Source organism: Meles meles, chromosome 9, assembly GCF_922984935.1.
Source record: "Meles meles chromosome 9, mMelMel3.1 paternal haplotype, whole genome shotgun sequence".
In the NCBI taxonomy this organism is placed as follows: Eukaryota; Metazoa; Chordata; class Mammalia; order Carnivora; family Mustelidae; genus Meles; species Meles meles.
The window spans coordinates 14366066-14393246 of NC_060074.1; the positions used below are offsets into that span (position 1 = coordinate 14366066).

General features: G+C 35.9%; 1 protein-coding gene and 1 non-coding gene across 2 annotated transcripts in view; one reads left to right on the plus strand and one right to left on the minus strand.

The window, feature by feature from the left end:
- The window catches only part of BMPR2 (bone morphogenetic protein receptor type 2), a 210823-nt gene that overhangs the window by 103975 nt on the left and 79667 nt on the right, over positions 1-27181 (plus strand). The window contains exons 2-3 of the mRNA XM_046018542.1: positions 10089-10259; positions 11832-12002. Of these exons, the coding sequence (XP_045874498.1) occupies positions 10089-10259; positions 11832-12002 (342 nt within the window). The remainder of the gene's footprint in view (positions 1-10088; positions 10260-11831; positions 12003-27181) is intronic.
- LOC123951292 lies at positions 19768-19889 on the minus strand. The gene has a single exon (XR_006820434.1). It is a non-coding gene; the product is annotated as a U6atac minor spliceosomal RNA (small nuclear RNA).

Genomic DNA, 27181 nt, shown 5'->3' on the forward strand with positions numbered 1-27181 from the left:
CTCAGCAGGGAGCCTGCTTCTCCTTCTCTCTCTCTGCCTACTTGTGATGTCTCTCTGTCAAATAAATAAATAAAATCTTTTACAAAGAGAGAGACTTTATTTAATAGAGTAGTTGTATGTTCACTGCAAAATCGAGTGGAAAGTACAGAGAGTGTTCTCATATAGCCCTTGCCCAGATGTCCCGCCTCCACTATCAAAATTAAGTTGACTACCTTTCCCTCTATTCCTAGTTTGCTGAGAGTTTTCATCATAAATAGTTATTGGATTTTTTCATGTGCTTTTTCTGTATCTATTGATTTAATCATGTGACTTTTCTTTTTAGCCTTGATGTGTGATAGATTACATTAATTGATTTTCAGATATAGAACCAGCTTTGACCACCTGGAATACATTGCCCTATACATTTTTTCCGCAAAGGCTATAGATAGGCCTAGTGATTCTTTAGTCTTAGCAATTCTATGTTCAAAGCTCCTTGAAAGGATTCTATTTTTATGTATTGGGATGCCCCCCCTTTTTTAGATTTATTTATTTGTTTATTTATTTATTTGAGAAAGACAGGGAGCATGAGTGAGCATGAGCAGAGGGAGGGGCAGAGGGTGAAGCAGACTTCCCGCTGAGCAGGAGCCTGACATGGGGCTGGATCCCAGGATCCTGGGATCATGTATGACCTGAGTGGAATGCAGATGCTTAACTAACTGAGCAACCCAGGTGCCCCTATGCATTGTTTTAACTTAAATATTTCATACATAAAATGAAGAGATTAAACTATTAAAACTAAAGTTCTTCTTAGTGCTCTATTTCTATGATTCATGTCTAGAATATTTAGGGTGTTATTGCCAAAAAAGCCCAACACTTTAAAATTTTTATTGTGGGGGTGCTTTCAGTTCAGGTCATGATTTCAGGGTTGTGAGATCGAGCCTCACATCAGGCTCTGCACGTGGCATGGAGCCTGCTTCTCCCTCTCCCTCTTCTCCCCACCTGCAGCTCTCCATCTCTCTCTGTCTTCTCTCTCTCAAGTAAATAAATAAAATCTTTTTAAAAATTTTAAAAAATTTAAAAATTTTAAATTTTAAAAAAATTTTAAAAAATTAAAAAAAAATTTTATTGTGAAATATTTCAAATACAGAGAAATATTGAAGACCCAAGATTTAGCAGGTAGTACATTTTGTCATATTTGCATTTGATTTACTTAAAAAAATATATGTGTGCATGCATTAGGTTAGTTAAAACTCCACTCCTTAATTTTATTTCCTTTCCTCCTTACCACAATTGATCACTCTCCTGAAGTTTGTATAAATCTTTTTTTTTAAATTATACCTACATTTTTAGTGCATCCATAAACAACCTATGCATCCATAAACAACCTAAATTATTATTTTGGGTTATTTTACTTTATATGAATGATTTCATACTGCATAATGTCACCGTCCTCACATATCCTTATGTGGCTGGTCACAAGAATCCTCACCCTCCTCTCACATCCTTGAAAATTACCCATATCAAGTTACTTTGTTCCTAAATTTTCTTCGTCAGAAATTTCTTTTTGAGATAAAGCATTGCATTTCTCAAAAGTCGCCCTTTAAAAATTAATTTGCTTTTGAGAACAGTCTTAGGTACAAAGGAAAATGACTTATAAATACAGAGAGTTCCCATACATCCCCATCCCTACACAGGCAGAGCTGCCCTGCTATCGATATCCTGCACCTCTGTGATGCATTGATAGAACTGATAAACCTGCCAATACCCATCATCATCACTTCGAGTCCGCAGTTTACTCATAGGTTCATTCTTGGTATCGTACATTCTATGGACAAATATACAATGACATTATCCACCATTATAGTATCATACAGAAGAGTTGTATTGCCCTAAAAATTCTCTGCTTTGCGTGGTCATCTCTCCCTTCCCCCAGCTCCTGGCAGCCACTGATCTTTTTATTATCTCCATAGTTTTGCTTTTTCCAGAATGTCATATATTTGGAATCATACAATGTATAGCTTTTTCACATTGGATTCTTTCACTTTCTGGTCTCCTCCAGAGTCTTTCCATGTCTTTGTTTATCCATTCTTCAGTTGAGGGACATTTGGGTTAAAAATAGTTTGGGTGACTACAAATAAAGTCACTCTAAGCATTTAGATAAAAGTTTTTGTGTGAACGTAGTTTATTACATGTAGGTCAGTACCTAGGAGTGGGATTACTTAGTTAAATGTTAAACAGACTTATAAGAAACTATTAAACTGTTTTCCACAGTGGCTGTACCATTTTGCATTTTCATCAGAGTTCTTTTTCCTCCTGTGACAGTATCCTTGGCAATACTTGATATTGTCAAGGGTTTATTATTTTGTTTTATTCTGAACTTTTAGTCATTGTAATAGATGTATAGTACTATTTTATTATAGTTTTAATTTGCATATTTTAATGTGAAATTCACATTTTTCATGTGAAAACCTATTTGTCAAATGCCTTTTTTTTTTTTTTTTGCCTTTTTATTATTATGTAGGAGAAAGGAAATAGATATAAAGATTGGTGGATCAATCTTGTCCTTGGCATGCTTCTAGGAAAAGCTGGCCAGCAGAGTTTTCCACATTAAAGGGCCCTGGGTGTCCAGGGAGAGGGCATATTTTGCCCATTTGACCTTATTACAAAGGACTAGTCTTTGTTTAAACAACAACAAAAACACCCCATAACTGGGGTGTCTCATTTCAGATATTTAATGCCATAATTAGCTGGTATTTATTTTGTCACATCTTACTTTGTTTTTATGTAAGGAATACTGCTTGAATGACTCTTTAAACTAAGATTTTGTAGTACAAGTCAGTTTCTGCCAGTACTCTTGAAGTACTGGTCAGAGGAGGTTAGGAAATTTGAATGCTTTTAAAGCTTTTAATGAACAAATGTTTGGTCATATGTATGGGTCATATGTATTGATGGGTCATATTGTATTCTGTTGGTAGAGCACATAGTCTTAATGTCAAGTTCCTTCTTGTAGACACCATACTTTATCTTTCTAGAATATTATTCTTGTTTTACTTTAAATAAACGAGATTCCTTTTAAAATTGAACATGCACACAGATGTGCATAGCAGTTTTATTTCTGATAGCCAAGAACTAGAAACTACCCAGATGACCTTTTTCAAGGGTGTAAAGTTAGATTGTAGTACATCCATACTATGGAATACTACTCTCTAAAAAGTAATAAACTACTGATATATGCAACAACCGGGATGAACCTCAAGGAAAATTTGCTCAGCGAAAAAAGCCAGTCTCAAAAGGATGTGCATTGCAGGATTCTATTTATATAACAGTTGAGAAATAGCATAATTATCAAACTGGAGAACAGATTAGTGGTTGCTATATTTTAGGAATGGAGACAAACAGATGATGATTATAAATCATTAACATGAGGGAGTCTTGTGATAGTACAGTTGAGTATCTTGATTTTGATTTATTTTATTACTATTATTTTTAAAGTTTTTATTTATTCATTTGTGAAAGAGAGAGAGAGAGAACCCAAGCAAAGGGAGTGCCAGGCAGAAGGAGAGGGAGAAGCAGGCTCTCCTCTGAGTGGGGAGCCTGATGCGGAACTCAATCCCAGGAACCTGGGATCATGACCTGAGCCAAAGGCAGATGCTTAACTGACTGAGCCATCCAGGTGTCCCTTGATTTTGTTGTTGTTGTTGTTAAGCTTTTATTTATTTATTTAACAGAGAGCACAAGCAGGGGGAGTGGCAGGCAGAGGGAGAGGGAAAAGCAGATTCCTTGCTGAGCAGGGAGCCCAATGTGGGGCTCCATCCCAGGACCCTGAGACCATGGCCTGAGCTAAGGCAGATGCCTAACTGTTTGAGCCACCCAGGCAACCTGAGTATTTTGATTTTGATAGAATATAACAGAATTGCATAGATTTGCAGTGCATACACACAGTATTGCATGTATAACTGGCGAAATCCGAAAAGCTGTATGAATTGTCCTAATGTCAATTTCCTGACTTTGGTATTGTGTAGTGTTTGTGTGGAATGTTTGCACTGAGGAGAGAGGCATTAGACTTCATTCTGCATTTCTTTCCAACTACCTATAAGTCTCTAAGTATTTAAAAATAAAAATTTTTCAATCAAAAAATATTTGATTCAACTACAAATACTCTTGCTTTTGAAATGTCTAAGTAAAACATGGATATATTTTCATGAAAATTCAAATAATAGAGGAATATTTGGTAAAAAGGGAAAAGGGCAAATAGTTAATATTTTCAGAGTAGTTTGTTTTTTTCCTTTCTCTCTTCCCCTTGTAAAAATAAAGAAGTATAATGATGTTGCTGATTTGTATCTATAATGATAGTTAACTGATGCAGACATGATAAAACTATGCCATACCTTTACACCCTACTTTCTCGGTAGTGTTGTATCATGGATTGGGAAATTCAAGAGAATTTAGTATTCCAGACATACTGTATCTGTTTCTGGAAATTAAATGCTGCATAGGATTAGAAAATATTGTAAACAGAAAATGGTGACTTTATTCTCAGTAATTTGGATGTGTATGAGGGAGAAAATAATGTAATATTATTTTTACACTCATACTATTTTTATAGCTTCATTTATTGTAGAGTGGTGGAAAGACTAGATGATTATTGCCTAGATTTTGTACCCTTTGAATGGGAATATGATATTGAGTAGATATGAAAAGTGTCTGTCCTTAATACTGTTGGGGATTTGTGCCATACAAAATGAGTTAAATAAACCTGATCTTGCTCTAGGAACAAATGAAGTTCACCTCCAGCTTGGTGTGGAGATATGCATGTAAACAGATAAAATATAATCCTAAAGTAATTAAGAGTAAAGAGCTTTGGAGCAAGAAAAAATGACATTCTGGATATTGGGAACATATGTATAAAGGTCAGGAAAGGTCTTCCTATGTTAGTGGGAACTGAGAATGGAGGAGTGGGATCAATCAATGGCAAGAAGTAGATGGGTCCCAGGGCTAGCTTACTTACGAGGCACAGGAGGCGTAGGGCAGGACATAGGGCCCAAAGTATTTCTGGAGGCCATGGATAATTTCTTTTAAAATCAGAAGGAAAAAATGAACTTTTAGATTGAAGAAAAGGTTTTAATGTCTAATTTTAACATAATTTCTTTATACCAATGCAGTTACAAAACATAATTTTAAATATTATTATTAAAGATTTTATTTATTTGAGAGAGAGACAGAGATAGAGCACAAGCGGGGAGGAGAGGGAGAAGCAGGCTCCCTGTTGCGCAGGGAGCCTGACATGGAGCTCAGTCCCAAGACCCTGGGATCATAATCTGAGATGAAGGCAGATGTTTGGCGGACTCAGCCACCCAGGTGCCTCTTAAATTTTTTTTGTAGAGGGAGGGGCCCATGAAAAAAATTTCCTTGTACCCACAGAAATGATCATCCAGCTTTGTTGGTTCTTGATTGTGGAGGATCTTACAAACTAACTGAAGAGTTTGGATTTAATTCTAGAACATTCGGGACCTAACAGATTTTAAGCATAATCAATTCTGTCTTTTATGATGATACCTCTGTCAGCAGTTTGGATGAGACTAGTTTAATGTAGTTACATTAAATTAGAATTGGTTTAGTGCTTATTATAAGCAAATATCACCTGTTTAAAATGAGGAGAACAATTTTAAAAAATATTTTATTTATTTATTTGAGAGAGAGGGAATGAGTGGTGGGGGAAGCAGGGGCGGGGCAGAGGAAGAGAAGAAGACTCTGCTGAGTGAGGAGCAGGAGCCTGTCTCACAGCTTTATCTCATGACCCTGAGATCATGACCTGAGCCAAAATCAGGAGTTGGAAGCTTAATAACTGAGCCACCCAGGCGCCCCAAGGAGAGCATTTTTTTTTTTTAAAGACCCATGTCTAATTACTACTGTACCTGGTTAAGAACATCCCTTAAAAGACATTGACCATAATGACCATACTTTGATCAAAATTTGTCTAGCTGTTGACCAATTTAGAATACCTATGTAAATGATCAGGTCTATGTATATGATCTGTGACAGTATAATGCAAAGCTATGTTATTTCTTATCATAATCTTTGCTTCATCCCTATTTTTCCTACATTATTTATGAAGAATCCCTAGCTTTATACACAGATACTGCTGATACTGATCTCAACAAATAGCATTTAAAAAAAAGATTTATTTGTCAGAGAGAGAGAAAGAACATAAGCAGTGGGAGCGGGAGGCAAAGGGAGAAGCAGGCTCTCTGCAGATCAAGAAACCCTATGTGGGACTCTATCCCAGGTCCCTAGGATTGTGACCTGAGCGGAAAGCAGATGGTTAGCCAACTGAGCCACCCAGGCATCCCTCAACAAATAGCATTTTTTAAAACGATTTTATTTATTTATGACAGAGAGAGATAGCGAGAGAGAGAACATAAGTACAAGGGAGCTGAAGAGGGAGAAGCAGGCTTCCTGCTGAGCAGGGAGCCTGATATGGGGCTTGATCCCAGGACAATGAGATCATGACCTGAGCTGAAGGCAGACACTTAACCACTGAGCCACCCAGGCACCCCAACAAATAGCATTTTTAAAAAGATGTATTTATATATACTTTTAATTTTATTTATTTATTTAATTTAAATTCAGTTAATGAACTTATAATGTATTATTAGTTTCAGAGGTAGAGCTCAGTGATTCATCAGTTTTATATAATACCCAGTGCCCATTATATCATGTGTCCTCCTTCGTGTCAATCAGTTACCCATCCCTCTAGCAACCCTCAGTTTCAACAAATAGCATTTTAAAAGCTGGAAATAGGGCGCCTGGGTGGCTCAGTGGTTTAGGCCACTGCCTTCGGCTCAGGTCATGATCTCAGGGTCCTGGGATCGAGTCCCGCATCAGGCTCTCTGCTCGGCAGGGAGCTCACTCTCTCTGCTTGCCTCTCTGCCTACTTGTGATCTCTCTCTGTCAAATAAATAAATAAAATCTTTAAAAAAATAAAATAAATAAAAGCTGGAAATACTGTTTTATAAAATTTTTCTTTGTTTTGACAAGGGCTGTTTAGTTATAATTCTTGCTAGTATAACTTTATATTGCATAAAAATTTCCCGAATCATAATTTGAAAGTTACTGTTAAAATAGCAAATTATAATTGGTCTATACTAATGCCACTGTCAGGAAATAATTCCTAAAAAGTAGACTGATGTTATTTTTTTTTTTAAAGATTTTATTTATTTATTTGAAAGACAGAGATCACAAGTAGGCAGAGAGCGGGTGGGGGAGGCAGACTCCCCACTGAGCAGAGAGCCCGATGTGGGGCTCAGTCCCAGGACTCTGAGATCATGACCTGAGCCGAAGGCAGAGGCTCAACCCAATGAGCCACCCAGGCACCCCAGGCTGATGTTATTTTAAGAAAAAAATTATTTAGTAAAAACTCAGGGGTATTAAAGATATGATTCATTTCCCTCTAATTTGTACATTTATTGTTTTGACATTCATTTCAGCTTAGTAGGGGTGGGGTATGAAGAGGGATACCTAGGGGAGGTTGGATTTGTTTGTTTTTTGTCTTTTTCTATAATTAGAACTTTAGGTTTCAGTCATCAAATTATTTAATAATGGCACTAAAAGGGGCACCTGGGTGGCTCAGTGGGTTAAAGCCTCTGCCTTCGGCTCAGGTCATGATATCAGGGTTCTGGGATGGAGCCCCACATCAGGCTCTCTGCTCAGCAGGGAGCCTGCTTCCCTTCCTCTTCCTCTGCCTGCCTCTCTGTCTACTTGTGATCTCTCTCTGTCAAATAAATAAATAAAATCTTAAAAAAAAATAATGGCACTAAAAAATTTACACATATTCAGGCCGTTAGCTACTTTTTAATTATAAAGAATATCTAAGAAGAGCAAAAAATTTTGTTCTAACATCTTTTTCTTCACAGAAGCATACCTTTTCTTTTTATATTTAAAGTAAATAAGGCAGTTTTATTTATGATTTCTTTACTTCCAGGAACAGTTAAATCTGTATTCATTAACTCAATATTTAACACAAAATTCTAGTAAAAATAGATGAGATAGGTGAGGAGGGGGAAAATAGGATATCTTGGTTATGGAAAATTAGAGTTATTGAGTTCCTAAATTCTGACCTTTCTAACAATCAAGACAAAAATGGAAATCGAGTGGATTGTGTAACTTTAATATGTGGTATTGAAGGTAAGGAGCACTTAACCCGAGTCAAAAAAAGGTTGGGGTGCCTGGCTGACTCAGTTGGAAGAACATGTGACTTTTGATCTTGGGTTTGTGCGTTTGAGCCCCATGCTGGATGTAGAGATGACTAAAAAATAATAAAAAATTTAAGAAAATAGGATGGGACAGGAAAAAGAAATTATGCCTTATAGGTATGCTTCTTTATATCTCTATTACAGAGTTTTTGTTTGTAGTTCGAATCATTTAAGTATGAATCTTTGTGTTGTGTCTGCTTTGTATGTAGAAATGTATTTGATTTTAATCTTTATAATCACTTGGTAAAGTTTGCAAATTAGAATAATCTGAGGAAATACTGGTATTAAATGTGTAAAATGATCTAGTAAATATGATTAAATTTATCATTAAATGAATTTGAATATGTGGCTACATGTTGCAGAAATATAGTTGAATCAAAATTAGGCTGATGTCCTAGAATTAGTTTTTATAAATAGGCTATAGTATATTTTTTTGGCTATTTAGTTGTTATTAGTAGCATCTTATACAGGACTTCCTGAAATGGTTTTAAATGTGGAAATCAAGTTACATTTATATTTTAGTAATTACTCTCTTTGAGTACTGAATTCAGTAATTACTGTCTGTCTTCAAATGGACGATATAAGATGCTTGAAGGGTAGAACTCTATATTACATAATTATGAATACCCTATTTGCCTAGGCCAATACTTTGAAGGTGCTTTCTCTTGTAATAAATATGGCAGGTCATTGTGTCTAAATGGACTTAGGTATATAGTTCTTGTTTCATTTCTTAGTTTCATTTCTTCCCCAGAGTTTGGTCCTTAGTTCTATAGGTTCAGAAACATTATTTTCATGGATCATCTCCAGTGCTAAGGTGTTAGTGAATTAAGCCATACCAGATAGGATATACACCCAAAGTTAATAAATAAATCAAAAGCCCAAGAGGCCATATATATATGTATTAGACTGTTATTCTGGTTAGTATGAAAGTCAACTTTAAGAAACCAAATAAGGATCAGTTGTAGCTTTTGATATCCTTTTACTTCTTTGATTTTCTCAGCAATGTTAATAAATTTGTTAGCTGATAAATTATGTGGGAAATACTCTATTGCAATTAGCTATATCAGATTATGTGTATGGAAAAAGATTAACTAGTATTGAAAGCACATTATGTTGTCCCTTCAGCATAACGTGTGATTGAGCATTTCTGTTTCTGGCTTTTATATTGATATTTTTAATAACAAAGTCATTTTTTTTTGCCAATGAATATTCTTAGTTTTAAAATCAAATTTACTAAGGTATATTTTATGTACCATGAAATTCACTCATGTTAGGTGACTGATTTTTTTTAAAAATAAATTTACAGAGATGTGCTGCCATTACCACAGTCTATTTTTAGAACATTTCCATCTGCCCAAAAAGAAATTATGTACCCACTGGTAGTGATTTTCCTCATCCTTAGTTTACCATGCCCAATGATGTATGTTTAGCTTTCTATAACTGACTGTAAAATATTATAAAAACTAATACTGCAGAATTTCCCCAAATTATTCAACCCCCTAGGTTTGTTAATTTGTTTGAAGTTTTGATCATTTAAAGCATGGATGTTGAAAATGATGGTTCTTTATTCAGATACCTAAATTATTTAATGGGAGAATAGTGAGAATAATTTGTGTAAGAAAGGATTGCTTTTGGGAAATCAGTTTTCAGGCTTCTTATTTGGTGGTGACAAATTAATGAACAGAAAGGAATTATTGAATAAATATAAATTACAAACGTATTTAGGTCTTGTTAAATCCTTGTTAAGGATTTAGTAGGAAAATTTATAGTCCCTTTCAAAAAGACTAAGATTTTGTATAATAATGTGTTGCCAGGATTTTCATGAAATTAAATTTGTCATTCTTTTATTTATTTTAGCTTCTCAGAACCAAGAACGTCTATGCGCATTTAAAGATCCATATCAACAAGACCTTGGGATAGGCGAGAGTCGAATCTCTCATGAAAATGGAACAATATTATGCTCAAAAGGTAGCACTTGCTATGGCCTTTGGGAGAAATCAAAAGGGGACATAAATCTCGTAAAACAAGGCAAGTAACACTTTTCTTACCTGAAATAACTTTGTGTTTCATAAAATTGAAGGTATCTTTTATCTAAAAAGGACCTGGAGGTAGATTAAAACCTTTTCCAGGAAAACAGTAAGTTTCAAAATACATATCCATGTATATATTCACCCATTAGCCCCAAATTTGTAGAGGGTGATAGGTTTTTAGCTTATCTTAATAACACTTTTCTTATTACAGTGTTAATATATCTTCATTCTACAAAGTTTAGAAAATATAGGGAACTATGAGAAAAACAAATGTCTACAGTTCCATACATTTTTTTTTAAGATTTTATTTATTTATTTGACACAAAGAGAGAGGCAGCAAGAGAGGGAACACAAGCAGGGGGGATGGGAGAGGAAGAAGCAGGCTTCCTGCTGAGCAAGGAGCCTGATGTAGGGCTTGATCCCAGGACTCTAGGATCATGACCTGAGCCGAAGGCTGATGCTTAACGACTGAGCCCCCAGGTGCCCCTACAATTCCATACTCTTACAAATTCTTTTACATATTAGTTTATTCCCTGCAAGTATATTTTTTATGGACCTGTATGTTTATATGTATGTGGCCTTATTTTTCAAAATTAGGATGATGCTGTATGTATAAACAATTTCATATCCAGTATTTCTTATCTTAAATTATATTATGAACATTTTCCTATGTCTTTAAATATACTTTGAAAACATTTTTCAGCTCTGTACAATATTTCGTTGTATGCACGTATTGTTTATATGCAGTTTACTTACACATTACTCTGTTGTTGGACAGTGTATTGTGTTCTGGTTTTACTGTGATATATAATGCTTCAATGGACATCTTTGAACGTAAATCTTTCATTGTATCTGATTATTTCCCTGGAATAGATTGCAGAAGCTTGAATTATTAGATAATAAAGCATGAATATTTTAAAGGCTCTTTATGAAAATTGCCATATGGCTTTCTATAAATGCTATATACATTGACATTTTTTCCAGCAGTATATGGGAGTATTACTGAAATCTTGTTATGATAATATATTATTTTTTTAAACTTAGAAAAATTTAATAGATATAGACAAAAATGAAATATTACTGTTGCTTTAATAATAATTCTTAGATTAATGATGAGGTTAAACATTTACTGGTGGCTTTTCTCCCCATGAAGTGCTTGTTAAAACTCTGCCATTTTGTTGTTGTTGTTGTTATTTTAAAAATGTAGGGGTGCCTGGGTGGCTCAGTGGGTTAAGTCTCTGCCTTCAGCTCAGGTCACGATCTCAGGGATCATGTGTGGGATCGAGCCCCGTGTCGGACTCTCTGCTCGGAAGGGAGCCTGCTTCCCCCTCTCTCTGCCTGCCTCCCTGCCTACTTGTGATCTCTCTCTCTCTGTGTCAAATAAATAAATAAAATCTTTAAAAAAATTTTTTAAATGTGTATTTCCCATTCATTTGTAGGAACAGTTTATAACTCATATGTATTATGTACTTACTGTGTCACATTGATTGCAGTTATTTCTTTGTTGTTTCGCCTTTAACTTTATTTATTGTATTAACCCTAACTTGTTTGCATTAATATCAATTTGTAGGATGTTGGTCTCACATTGGAGATCCCCAGGAGTGTCACTATGAAGAATGTGTAGTAACTACTACCCCTCCCTCAATTCAAAATGGAACATACCGTTTTTGCTGCTGTAGCACAGATTTGTGTAATGTCAACTTCACTGAGAATTTTCCACCTCCAGACACAACACCACTCAGTAAGTAGTTCAAGTAATTTACTTTCCTTGTTGTTAATTCTTTTCTCCAAAGATCTGCAAAATTTAAAAAAATATATAAAAACATCAGGTTTGGCAGAGGGAAAGAGAGAGTTCAAACATTATGAGGCCACATCTAGTTAACACCTGAAATCCAAAAGAGGTGCACCAGGATTTCTAGGGTATCACAAAAGTACCAAATAAGTTTGAATCGAGATATGGTACTTTCTAGCCTCTGTGAAGCTATACTTCCAACAGTACAAATATACATACACGTGTGGGTGCCTGGCTGGTTCATAGTTGATAGAGCATGCAACTCTTGATCACGGGGTCATGAGTTCAAACCACACATTGGACATAGAGCTTACTTTAAAAAAATACTTATGGAGGCATCTGGGTGGCTCAGTTGATTAAGCGGTCAACTTGATTTTGTCTCTGATCATGAGATCAAGTCCTACATCAGGCTCCACACTCAGTGTGGAGTCTGCTTGAGATTCTCTCTCTCCCTCCCCATTGCCCCTTCACCTGCTCACTCTCTCTTAAAGAAAGAAAGAAAATATTAAAAAATAAAAACCCTCACATATGCATGGAGTTATTCATTGCAGTATTATTTATAACTGTAAAATAGTGGGAACTCTTAAATGTTCAGGAATAGATTAGTTAAAATATACTATGATATGTACATATAATGGAGTACTAACTATACACCTATAACAAAAAATGAGTAAGATCTCTATGAATTTATATGGAGTGATTTCTGGAGATAATGTTAGGAGAATAAAAAGCATATATATACTGTGCTGTCTCTTGTGTAAGACAGAAAACTTACTTTACAAAAAGAAACAAAGGATAAACCAGAAGATAACTAAGTTGGTTACTTACAAGGGATGGAGAGAAAGGAGTGGAAAGTATAAAGGAATGAGAGAACTAATGTAAGGATTTTACAAATACAGTGTTTTACTATTTATACTACTTTGGGCAATATGGGATGTAAGAGATGGGAGGAGAATTGCAAACAAATACTGAACTCTTTTATGTTTGTTTTCTAGTAGCCTGGACAGAGCAATTGTGAAAACTATTGTAGATGTATAATAAGATTAAGAAATAAATAAATGGTGTTGATGCTTTTGGGAGCCTGTGCTCTTACTGAGGAAATAGGCACATATTATAGATGGAGGAATACAATAGAATACTGTATGGATAGATTATAATTCAAGGTATGAGAATGGATTTATGATTTTAAAAATGTACATATGTATGTGTTACATGCATGGATATGTGGCCATGTATATATGTGTATGCATGTGTATATATTTGTATTTATGTGTGTAGTGTATACACACATCCCTATATATGTATATATTTCTTAGCTCTATTTGTTGAAAAGGATAAGAAGCCATAAATAGCACCCCAGTAGCAGTAAACAAATGTAATACGCAGATTTATATTCTAATACCACTCCCCAGCAAAAAGAAGTTAGGCTCCTTGGAAAAATGACTTATTCTAAGACTGGAGCAGAATAGGTGCAAGACAAGGCAGAAGTATCTTGTAACACTAGAAAGTAAGGAAAAGAAGTGCCCCAGATGCGGGGGGAGACTTGTCGCAAGGAAATAGGATCCAGCTTGAAGAAATTCCTACTGTCTAAATTTGGGACAATTTGAGTGCTAAAGAAGTACAGTAACAAATTGTAAACCATTGGAGGGAAAATGAATTCATGAGTCAATGCTGATAGCAGAGAAGGAAGAAGAGAGAGTACTTGCTTATAGTAGAATGCCAGGTACCAGCTGGTAAGTTTAGGGGAGGGGAGTTGGAAAATTATCCTTCTGTAGCCATCATGGTAAGGATTGGATCAGGAAGAATAGCCAAAACATCCTATCTAAGGGCATTTTGAATATGGAATCAGTTTATTTGCATTTTTTAAAAAAGATTTTATTTATTTATTTGACAGAGATACAGCGAGAGAGAGGGAACACAAGCAGGGGGAGTGAGAAAGGGAGAAGCAGGCTTCTCCTGCAGAGAGCTGGATGCGGGGCTAGATCCCAGGACCCTGGGATCATGCCCTGAGCCGAAGGCAGACGCTTAATGACTGAGCCACTCAGGCGTCCTACGATATTTGCATTATTTTAAAGTGTCTCCCACATATTGCAAGGGAAATATTAGTAATTATAAGTTGAGGATATTGGGTAACACCTTGATCAGGTAATTAAAATCAGCATCATTAATGAAGGGCAAGATGGACATCCATGATACCCTGAGAAGGACGCAGTATCACTAATGGAGTACTGTATTTCAGCCAAGAATGCATAACCAGAATCTAATCATGAGGGAACATCACACAAACCATGAACTAGGAGTGCTCTGTTAACAAGAAGGGGATTTGTCAAAAATGCCAATGTCCTATAAAGCAAAGAGACTGTGGGAAAGATCTAGATAAAAAGGAGGCTAAAGAAACTTTACAACTAAGCCATGCCTAACTCTCCTATGCTGGATGTGAAAAATATGATAAAGGACATTGTTAGACCAATTGGCAAAAGAGCTGATCAAGGAATTATTTCAATATTAAATATACGGAAGCTGGTAGCAGTACTGTGGTTATATAAGAGAATATCCATATTCTTAGGAAATATCCTAAGAAGTGTTTAGAAATAAGGGACAATAATGTGTGTGTGTGTGTGTGTGTGTGTGTGTGTGTGTGTGTGTATTAACTTCCCTGAGATGGTTCAAAAAAAGTATGTGCGTGTGTGGTGCGCACAGAAAGAGAAAAGAATGGGGGGTGCCAGGGAAGCTCAGTTGGTTAAGAATCTGCCTTCAGCTTGGGTCATGATCTCAGGGTCCTGGGATTGAGCCCCATGTCAGGCTTCCTGATCAGTTGGGGGAGTCTGCTTCTCCTTCTCCCTTCCCCTGCTTGTGCTTTCTCGCTCCCTCAAAATCTTAACAAACAAATCTTAATCAAACAAAATCTTAAGAAAAAAAAACGATAAAGCAAGCAAATGGGGTAAAATGGTAACAATAAGTGAAATTGGGTAAAGATGTATGGTTGTTCTTTGTACTCTTCTCATTCTTAGAACTATTCTGAAAGTTTTAAATTATTTCCAAATAAAAATTTAAAAATTCATCGTTTTGGAATATAGCACATTTCAAGAATTCTCTGTCAAGAGCTTTTATTAGTCCATACTCTGAGATCTTCGGTTTGGGATTATTTCCTTTGATTTGTTGAAACACTAAGCTGAAAGTAGTAGGATGTTTTTTGATACCTACTCAAGGCCATTAGCTTTTATCCTGAATTGGCTACATTTATTTTCCACAAAGAAGCAAGCAAACAAAATAAGATTTCTAATTTTCACTTGTACATCTAGCTAGATGAAAGAGAAGTGAATTTGTGCATAAGTTCTCCTCAATATTTTTATAGCTACATTTCAGAATGTTAACTGAGATTTTGATCTACTATAATCTTTTGAACCAAAAGCTGAAGTATTACCAAGTAGCAATCAGTTATGTTAGCCCAATAAAAAGGGAACGTGTTTTTTAAGTAAAGTGCTGTAATATGGGAGCATTGGCTCAGTTTACTTCTTTTGTTCTAAACAAAGTAAGTGAATTTGAAGTTAGCAAACAAGATGAATATTGATTTTTGCATTAACCTCAAGAAAAATAGTCGTATTGAATGTCAGACATTTAGTCTATAAATGATAGGTGCTTGATCAAAATAAAAATAGTTTTAAAGTGTTGAAGTTTAAAGAAATTGATTAAAATATTAAGATGCCTGGGTGTCTCAGTTGGTTAAGCGTCTGACTCTTTTTTCACACTTCCTGACTTTTTATTTTTATTTTTTTATTTTTAAATTTTTATTCTTTAAAATTTTTTCAATATTCCAAGATTCATTTTTTATGCACCATACCCAGTGCTCCATGCAATATGTGCCCTCCTTAATACCCACCACCAGGCTCATCCAACCCCCCCACCACCCTCCCCTCCAAGGAATAACACAGAGGACATAGGGAGAAGGAGAGGAGAAGTGAGTTGGGGGAAATCAGAGGGGGAGACAAACTATGAGAGACTGTGAACACTGAGAAGCGTTTGACTCTTTTTTTTTTTTTTTAGTATTTTATTTGTTTATTTGATAGAGATCACAAGTAGGCAGAGAGGCAGGCAGAGAGAGAGGGGGAAACAGGCTCTCCATTGAGCAGAGCGCCCGATGCGGGGCTTGATCCCAGGACCCTGAGACCACGACCTGAGCCGAAGGCAGAGGCTTTAACCCACTGAGCCACCCAGGCGCCCTGCGTTGACTCTTGATTTCGGCACAGGTCATGATCTCAGGGTCATAACACAGAGCCCCACGTCAGGTTCTGCACTTAGTGTGGAGTCTGCTCAAGAACTTTCCCTCTCCCTCTGCCCCTCCCCTGCTCTTGCTCTCTTTCTCTCTCTCTAAAATAAATAAAATCTTTTAAAAATATATGTATATATAAAATTAAGAAGCAGAACTTTTTGTTCTTGGTATACATCAGTAGCAAGTCTGGTGATGGTGATTTTTTTTCTCCTTTAAAATTTTCCATTATAAAAATACCACTTATTGAATATTAATGTACATATTTGTGAAAAACATTTATATATTTTAAAATTTGCTAGAAATATGGTGCACACTTTTAAGTTATGGAGAAGTAGGATAGTGTGTGTTGACTGCTGAAGAGGAAGGTTACATATTATTCTTATATTCTTGCGTTATTTGAATCTTTAACCTGAGAATATATTTGTGTATAATGTGTATGAGAAAATATTAAGGGAATACCTGCTTGTTAAGTTAGAAAAGTAGAAAAATGAGATAAATGGAAAGAAGAGAAATAATCTTTAATAATTTCTATATCCAAATACAACCATTATTAATGTTTTGGATATTTTTTCCTAGTCTTCTCTCTTTAATTTTTGTATATTTGTATTATACATATACATAAAAATTATTTTACATTACATTACATTATACATATACATAAAAATGTATTTTAGGGATCACGTGGCTGGCTCACTTGGAATGTGACTCTTGATCTTTCAGGTCCTGAGTTAGAACCCCACATTGGGGGTGGAGTTTACTTTTAAAAAAAAGGGTGGGAGGGGGAATGCATTTTAGATCCTACTTTGTTGTTGAGTAGATTAAGAATTTTCCAGTTTATTGTATATGTTTCATAGTCATCAGTTTTAATGGTTATGTAATATTTCATCAATTGATATTTTCCTTATCCATTCCCTTGTTTTGGACATTTAGGCTGTTTCTAGTATTTTATGCCAGTGGACATCTTTGTACATATAGCATTATATTAAGTTATAATTGCCAGAATGTTATTTCTATATTCAATAGTAACAATATTAAAATTCCTCATATATTGTCAAATTGCTTTTCTGTTGGTGGAAACAGTTCACTTTCTCCCATTAGTGATGTACTGGAGTGCATGTCCCATCATGTCTTTATCAGCACTGGTATTCTTACTTTTTTTGAAGATTTTATTTATTTATTTGACAAACAGAGAGAAGGAGAGAGCAAGCACAAGTAGGTGGAGTAGCAGGCAGGGAAGAAGCCAGCTCCCCTCTGAGCAAGGAGCCCATTGTGGGGCTCAATCCCAGGACCCTGGGATCATGACCTGAGCTGAAGGCAGACACTTAACCAACTTAGCCACACAGGCACCCCAGCACTAGTATTATTAAAATAAAACTTTGCTGAGATCATTTTGAAATATGATTTGGGTTGGGTTTTGTTTTGGGGGGATTTTTTTGAGCAAGAGAGAGAATGTGAGGTGAATGGGCAGAGGAAGAGAGTGAGAATCTTAAGTAGGCTCCACTCTCAGCACAGAGTACAATGCAACCTTGAGATCATGACCTGAGCCAAAATCAAGAGTTGGATGCTTAACTGAGCCACGGGCCGCCCCTTGGGTTTTGTTTTGTTTTGTTTTTAAGATTTTATTTATTTATTTGACAGAGAGAGATCACAAGTAGACAGAGAGGCAGGCAGAGAGAGAGAGAGAGGGAAGCAGGCTCCCTGCTGAGCAGAGAGCCCGATGCGGGACTCGATCCTGAGACCTTGAGATCATGACCTGAGCCGAATGCAGCGGCTTAACCCACTGAGCCACCCAGGCGTCCCCCCTTGGGTTATTTTTATTAGTGAGGTTCACGTGTTTTTTTTCTCTCTGTTTTGAGTTCCCTGTGTTCATTGCCTATCTGGAATATTCTTTTTCAATAATGAAGCTAATTAGCTTTGAGAAGAATGATTTAGAATAGTCTGAAATCACATAATTTCATCCCTTGTTAGTTTTTCTTGATACCATAGGGATGACAGGAGCTACATTCAAATCTTTGAACCTTGGTTCTTCCTAAAGAAAGACCGTTAATATCTTTCATTAAAAGTTCAATACTCATTTATAGTGCTAAATTATACATTAATCAAGGTGTCAAAAATAAAATGTTAATTACTCATTCTTCTGAGTACAGTGTTCACTGAAACAGTATCTCCAAACCTCTCATGATGTTTTTGTAATGACTGTTGAAGCTTTGCATTTGCATAATGTTTTATAATTTCAAAGTGCTGTCACATCTATAAACTCTTTGAAGATGTGTCCATAATATTTGAGTAGCTTAATAAAAAACAAACCCGTTTGTCCTAATGAGTAACTATGCTAACTCAGATTGGTCGTTGAAGTGGTTCTTTCTCCAGCACATTTAGCTTGCAGCTTATCTTTTTTTTTTTTTTTAAGATTTTATTCATTTATTTGACAGACAGAGATTACAAGTAGACAGAGAGGCAGGCAGAGAGAGGAAGGGAAGCAGGCTCCCTGCTGAGCAGAGAGCCCGATTCGGGGCTCCATCCCAGGACCCTGAGATCATGACCTGAGCCGAAGGCAGAGGCTTAAACCTACTGAGCCACCCAGGTGCCCCGCAGCTTATCTTTTTTTAAACGTTTTACCTATTATTGTATTGACAGTCAATGTCAGGTGTTAATATTTTGGGCCCACAACAACAAAAAAATTATTTCAGACTTACAAAAACTTCCATATACCTTTTATCCACAGATTCACCAGTTATTAACATTTTGCTATGTTTGCTTTGTTATTCTCTTCCATATATATACATATGTCGATCACCATTTTTTTCTGAACCTTTTGCAAATAAGTTGCAGGCATCATGCCTAAATTTTCACATATTTTGTAATTGTCTTTGGCTCTTCTACTAGATTCTTTTATTTTTTTTTTTAAGATTTTATTTTTCATTTATTTGGTAGAGAGCCTTGAGAAAGCATGAGAGTGGGAGGGACAGAGGGATAAACAGACTTCCTGCTGAATGGGGAGCCTGATGTGAGGCTCCATCTCAGGACCCTGGGATCATCACCTGAGCTGAAGACAGTTAATCAACTGAGCCACCCAGGTGCCCCTACTAGATTCTTCAAAAAAAAATTTATTGAAGTATAGTTGACACACAATGTTATGTTTTAGGTGCACAATACAGTGATTCAGTTATCTCTTTATATTTTGCTGTGTTCACGAGTGTAGCTACCATCTGTCACCATACAACAATATCATTGACTATATTCCCTATGCTGTACCTTTTATTCCCATGACTTAACCATTACATAACTGGAAAGCTATATCTATCATTCTCCTTAACTCATTTTGGCCCATCTCCTTACCCCCTTTCCTCTGGCAACCATCGGTTTGTTCTCTGTATTTACAGGTCTGATTCTTTTGTTTTTTCACTTGTTTTGTTTTTTATTTTCCACATAAGAGTGAAATCATACATATGATAGTTAGATACCTGAAGTAGGTGGCAGTGCCTTAGCCAAATGTGTATTGTCAAGCCTAAGGGCCTTTTACATCCTTGTCAAGGGTAGTGCTAACCTCTGCTTTCATACAACATTCTTCTACAAGATTCTAACATCTTTGGAGATAGGAACTTTTTTAATGCTCCTTTGTCTCGGCAGTGACTAGTACAGTGTCAGGTATATAATGGTGAGAGTGCAATAAATGCTTGTTGAATGAATAATTTAATAAAAGGATATATGCTAATGTATAAACTGACATATTTTCAGACGCTTGAAGGGAGTAGATTTGTTGTCATTTATAATCTGGCAAAAGTTGAAATCTTTGGATTCACTCACTAATGGACAGGTATTTATTGAAAGCTGGTTGCTACATTCAATTAAAAGGACAAATAGTTTATGGGATAACAAGTACAGACAAAAGTAGAACAAATAGTTTATGGGATAACAAGTACAGACAAAAGTAGCACAAAAGATCATTTTAAATTCATTATGGTAAAGTAAAAATGGTGTTGTTCCCATTCTCCTTTTCATTCCTAAGAAAGAAGCATCAAATTTTAATTATAATTTTTTAAAGATTTTATTTATTTATTTGACAGAGAAAGAGACAGAGATCATAAGTAGGCAGAGAGGCAGGCAGACAGAGAGGGGGAAGCAGGCTCCCTGCTAAGCAGAGAGCCCGATGTGGGGCTCAATTCCAGGACCCTGAGACCATGACCTGAGCTGAAGGCAGAGGCTTACCCCACTGAGCCACCCAGGCGCCCCTAATTTTAATTTTTTTTTAAAGGTTTTATTTATTTGACAGAGAGACACAGCGAGAGAGGGAGCATAAGGGGAGTGGGAGGGGGAGAAGCAGGTTTCCCGCTGAGCAGGGAGCCCAGTGTGGGGCTCAATCCCAGGGCCCTGGGATCATGACCTGAGCCAAAGGCAGAGACTTAATGACTGAGCCATGTAGATGCCTTGCAAATTTTAATTTTAAAATAATGCAAGAATTTAGAAAAATTTCCCAAGGTAGATATTGTTACATGATCTCATTTTCACAGACCCTTACTCAGAAAGTACAATTGTAGCATTTTTAAATACTGGTAAAGAAAATGATGCACAAGTAAGTTATGGCTTTTTTAAAGGTTATGTTCTAGGGAAACAGCAGAAGGTACTTAATGTTCTCTTTAGCCTATTCATTTCTCTCTTAATTGTTTTCAGCTGAACAGTTTACTTCCTGACATCAAACTATTCATTGCTGTTACTGGAATTATATCTTTCTCCTGAATTGTGCATTTACACAATATCCAGAACCACTTTTACCTGCTTTCCTACCACTTTACCTCATACATTGAGTAGAGTTAGACCAGTGACAAGGAAGAAATATATGGAGGACTGAGAATAACAAAAATAAGTCTCTTTTCTCAGAAAAAGCTTGTTTGTTTGTTTTTAATAAACCTCAGTTGAAGCTGAAGACCATGAGGTAGGTAGTGATAGAAACTAAAGCATATGATAGCAGTGGATCTTTAAGAATAATGTGAAAGGAGTTGCAGGGAAAATATAACCAATCCATGACCATAAGTGAGTATCTGTAATCCACAGAGTATTATATTATAATCATTTAAAAGTTACCTTGATGTGGAGTTAGGGGAGTGAAGAAAGGTTATTCCACTTAGCTTTAGTTCTTTTTTTTTTTTTTTTTTTTGCAGATTACAGATTTTGCTTAGTCTTATAAAACTGCCTTACATAGTTTTTTGGAGGCAATGAGATATGGCACAAATTAATGAAATCTGTGCAGACTTCTGGCTGTTTTGCTAAAAAAATTCAGAATGAGAAGTCCACTGATGCTTTTGTTTAAACAGAAATGAAATGTCTATTTTAAAATATGTATCACTAGTTTCTTATTAATTTAGAAAAAAGTATGTGAGCATTATTAAACCCTAAAAATTAAAGTTCTGTTTGGACTGTAGATGACCAATGTTTCTAGTCAGTGAGGCCCAGCTGTTTGTCCTCAAATAAACAAAAACAAAAACCTTTCCTCCAATCCCAGCATCAGAGGTAAAGTTTAAATGCTGTGCTCCTCCATTAGGAAGGATTATTACCATTTTTTTAAAAAGGGAAAGGAAAAAGAACTTCTGATATTTAGAAAATCTTTGTCAATTATTTTGCTGTAACCCGTGATCTGAGGTTCAGGTCTGAGGTTGCCATCAGAGGCCTAGAGCATGTGTTCAGCCAGAAACTCATTATGAGATAATTCCCCAAGAAAAAAAAATTGCTACAGATGAGATTATAGGGTATGTGGTTGATAACTCATATTCTAGATCTTTGTGCCTGAATTATTTTTTCCAAAGACTTTGTCCTCTAGTTGTGAGTCTATGTTTCAGGGGTTTTTTTTGGTCTTTTTCAGGGAGTAGTTTCCATATTTGACTAGTTCATTATATGGGAACCTTAAAAAATATAAGCCAATGGTAATGTACCTGTTCAGTACTTAATTATAGGCAGAACTGGCTCTAGACACATTTAGGAATTAAGGAAGATTAGGTACTTTTCTTCCCTTGATACCTTATTTTCTGAGTCCCTTTATTTTTTTCTTAGGAAACCCTTCCTCTGTTGTACCCAGTATGATAAGTTAACTTTTATAGACACTGTCCTTTCTTTCCCCATCAACATATGGTGTTCTTTGTTTTCTTTGTTCTGTTTCCCTTCATATACTAGTGTGTTTTTTTTTTTTAAGATTTATTTATCTATTTGATAGAGATCACATGTAGGCAGAGAGGCAGGCAGAGAGAGAGAGAGGCAGACTCCCTGCTGAGCCAGAGAGCCCGATGTGGGGCTCCATCCCAGGACCCTGGGATCATGACCTGAGCAGAAGGTAGAAGCTTTAACTCACTGAGCCACTCAGGCGCCCAACAGATATTTAATGAGTTTTGCCTCATAAAATACTTACAGTAAATATAAGATTCTTAGAGAATGTTATTCTGGGTGGGATAAATGTAGTAATGAAATTTTAATTCACTTTATCAGGATTATAGACTTATTAGACTGAGCAATCTCCTTCACAATAAAAATATAAAGGGAATTTGGGCATTTAACGTATAGTGAAATCAAAACTAGCTAAATAATATTTTTCAATATTCACTGTGTGTCGGACATTGTTCTAAGTGCTGTCTGTGATAGTTGTCTTTCTCCGATTGACTTATTTCACTAAGCATGATACGCTCTAGTTCCATCCACGTCGTCGCAAATGGCATGATTTCATTTCTTTTGATGGCTGCATAGTATTCCATTGTGTATATATACTAGTCAACCTTTACAGTTAATCCTTATAGAAATATATGAAATGATTACTGTTATATTCTAATTTTACATTGAGAAAACTGAGGCACAGATACATAATTTAGCAAGTCACACAGCTAATAAGTGGTAGAGCCAAGATTCAAACTTAGGTGTTTTGGCTCCAGAGTATGTTATTAATTATTGCTTTTTATTGGTTTTAACCATTACTGTCTATAATCAGTTGTTATTAATCATTACTCTTACACTCCAATAGGGGACCAGTTTATATATGTTAATTGATTCATTTGGAAGGAGAGAAAAGATTATTTTGAAAATACTTGATCACATTTCCTAAAATTTAAGAACTCCTCATAATTCTTTAACCATATCTGTGTACCACTTAGTATCATAAAATGTTTTCTGTATTCACATGACATATTGCTTTATTATTTAATATTTTTCTTCAAATTGTCTCATTAAAATTATATGTACTTTAATGGGAAACTTTCCATCACTACTGTAAATGGAAAGCCAATGTCATAAGTAGAGGTAACATTAAAAATTATTTAAAAATAAATAAAATGAAAACTAAACCATATATGTATTAGCTAACTAGATATTGTTGCCTGCCAAATTGTCTGAAATTTAAAGCTTACTTTCTCTGTGTTAAAAGAGAATAGCAAATAGAGATAATGGGGGATTCACTGTCACCAAGCTGAGGTTTTCTTCTTTCGTAGCTAGACAAAAGAAAGAAAACTAACACACTAACACAGGTCTATCTACCACCTAGAACCAGAAGTCTTAACACTTTAGGAAAGTGAACTGTATTATTCTGAGTCTCTTCAAACCATAAGAGACTTTGCAGTACCCATTCTGTTTAAAAAGTAAATCAGTCTTTAAGTAAATCAATTTATATTTGTAATATTTTACTTTCTTATACCCTTAAATCATGCTTATGTGTTTATAAATTCCCAGTTTGAAAGAAGTGTATAATTATTACAAGGTTTATTTATTTATTTTCAGATCTATATGTTTTATTCTATAAAAGTCATATCTCATTTTTATTTTTTATTTATTTTTTATTTATATAGAATGTATTATTAGCCCCAGGGATACAGGTCTGTGAATTATCAGGTTTACACACTTCACAGCACTCACCATAGCATATTCTATGCTATGTCTCTCCCCAGTGTCAAGGTTTACTTTAAACAGTTTCTTGTTACAGTTTCTAGAATTAGTATAATTAACCTCCCTAACAATAAAGTAAACAAAGTAATTAAGACAGTAGAAAGGCAGACAAAAATTTGTCATTTTCTAAAAAATTAAATAGACCTAAGTCATTGTATTTGGTGTTGGAGGTCCTTGGGTGAAAATCAGTATAAAAATGTAGAATGCGTTTATTTTCTTTAATTTACATCACTCATTAAGTTGATTGTTGGATCAAATTGTTGAGAAAGATTGAATAAAGCTAAGCTTAAGAAATCATATTCTAGGGGTGCCTGGGTGGCTCAGTGGGTTAAGGCCTCTGCCTTCGGCTCAGGTCATGATCCCAGGGTTCTGGGATCGAGCCCCGCATCGAGCTCTCTGCTCAGCAAGAAGCCTGCTTCCCTCTCTCTCTCTCTGCCTGCCTCTCTGCCTACTTGTGATCTCTGCCTGTCAAATAAATAAATAAAATCTTTAAAAAAAAAAAATCATATTCTAAAAAAAAAAAAAAAAGAAATCACATTCTAATTTATGCTGCGCTGTTAAGATTAGAAATTCTAACTTCAGTGTCTGGCAGCAAATGTCTTTATCTCACACCAAGCTAGAAAATAGAAAAGAAAGCCTACATTCAAAGAAACCGACATATGGCTTAGGGCCACAGATAAAGTTTTTAGCTGTTGTGAACTTACAATGTTTTTTCAGTTTTTACTGCTTCTATGACAGCATTAAAGTGATTGAATAGATACAAAAAGGGAAGTATGGGTGGCCAGAAGTTTTTGCTTAGTACTTGATGAAGCATTTTAGCAAGAGACAAAGTATGTTGTTCTTTTTTACACTTACTAAAAATATTAGGGGTGCCTGGGTGGCTCAGTGGATTAAGCCGCTGCATTCGGCTTAGGTCATGATCTCAGGGTCCTGGGATCGAGCCCTGCATCAGGCTCTCTGCTCAGTGGGGAGCCTCCTTCCCCTTCTCTCTCTGCCTGCCTCTCTGCATACTTGTGGTCTCTGTCTGTCAAATAAATAAAGTCTTTTTAAAAAATTCCTGCTTTTTCATATGAAAATTTCTATATATAAAGAAAAGAATCTTAGTCAATTAGAATTGATCTCCTATATTTCCACATAGATTCAATAATTATTAACATTTCTCAGTTTCGCATTCTCCATTACCTCCTCCTTTCTGGATGGATGGATACATACCTGTTTTTGTTGTTGTTGCTATTGTTGAAGCATTTGAAAGTAAGCTACAAGTATCACATGCATCTCTTTGAAATGTAAGACAAATGCCCATCTCAAATCCAAGAAAGTTAATAATAATTCATAACATAAGCCAGTATCTAGTCTGAGCTTAGCCTTTCCCATAATAACTCTAAAGACTTTTTTCCCAAACAGAATTCAGTCAAGGTTGATACATTGCATTTGACTGTTTTGTCTGTTTAATTTCTGTTAATCTAATATAGTCTCTCCCTCCCCTCTCTTTTAAAATTATCCATGAAATTGACTTCTAGAGATTCTAAGCCAGATGTCCCTATATTCTGGACTTGTCCAATTATTTTATTGTATTTTTAATCCCTTGAATTTTCTAAATTGGACGTTAAGTCTAGAAGGTTGATTTCATTTGGGTTAAATTATTAGCAAGAATACCTCATGGATGATATTGCAAACTTCGTATTGTATCATATCGAGTCACAGTATCAGTTCAGTTCAGATGACAACACTTTGTTGAAAAGGTACATTTTTGGGGTGCCTGGGTGGCCAGTGGGTTAAAGCCTCCGCCTTTGGCTCAGGTCATGACCTCAGGGTCCTGGGATCAAGCTCCTCATCGGGCTCTCTGCTCAGCAGGGAGCCTGTTTCCCCCCTCTCTGCCTGTTTTGCCTGCTTGTGATCTCTCTTTCTCTGTCAAATAAATAAATTAAATATTGGGGGGAAAAAAGAAAAGAAAAGGTACATTTCCCCTTTGCATTTAGTAAGTCATCGGTGGTTAGATACTTTGGCACCCGACAAATAATTTTGCTGTTAAACCACCTTTTTACTTAATGGCTTCAGCATGCATTATCCTTTCCCAAACCTATTATATTACAGGTTCAAAATGGTGATTTTCTAGTTCTGTTATTTTACTCTAATAGCTGGCATTCTTATGTTTAAAAAAAAAAAAAAAAGAGGGACGCCTGGGGGGCTCAGTCAGTTAAGCTTCTGCCTTAGACTGAGGTCATGATCCCAGGGTCCTGGGATCAAGTCCTGCATTGGGCTCCTTTCTCAGTGGAGAGCCTGTTTCTCCCTCTCCCTCTGCTGCTGCTCCTGCTGTGTTCTCTCTCTCTCTCTCACACGCAAATAAATAAATAAAATCTTTAAAAAGAAGAAGAAGAGAAAGAAGGGCTTTTTTTTTTAATCTTTTTTTTTTAAATATTTTATTTATTTATTTGACACAGAGAGAGAGAGATCACAAGTAGAGCAGCAGACAGAGAGAGAGGGGGAAGCAGGCTCCCTGAGGAGCAGAGAGCCCGATGCGGGGCTCGATCCCAGGACCCTGAGACCATGACCTGAGCCGAAGGCAGCAGCTTAACCACTGAGCCACCCAGGCGCCCCAAGAAGGGCTTTTTTTGAGTATGACTATGGATTTGTGGATTTTTAAAATAAATATTTATTTATTTTAGAAGGAGGAGGGAGAGAGCACATGTAAGGGAGAAGGAGAGGGAGAGAATCTTAAGCAGACTCCTGCTGAGCACAGATCCCACAGCCCTGAGCTGAAATCAAGAGTTGGATGCTTAATCAACTTAGCCACCCAGGTGCCCCATGGACTTGTGGATTTTTATTTTAATGCTGAAATAATCTTGAATTTGCCAGAATAGTACTCTTAAGCTTGTTCTTTGTGACCTTTAAAAAAATAACAGCTTTATTGACATATAGTTCACATATTATAATGTTCACCATT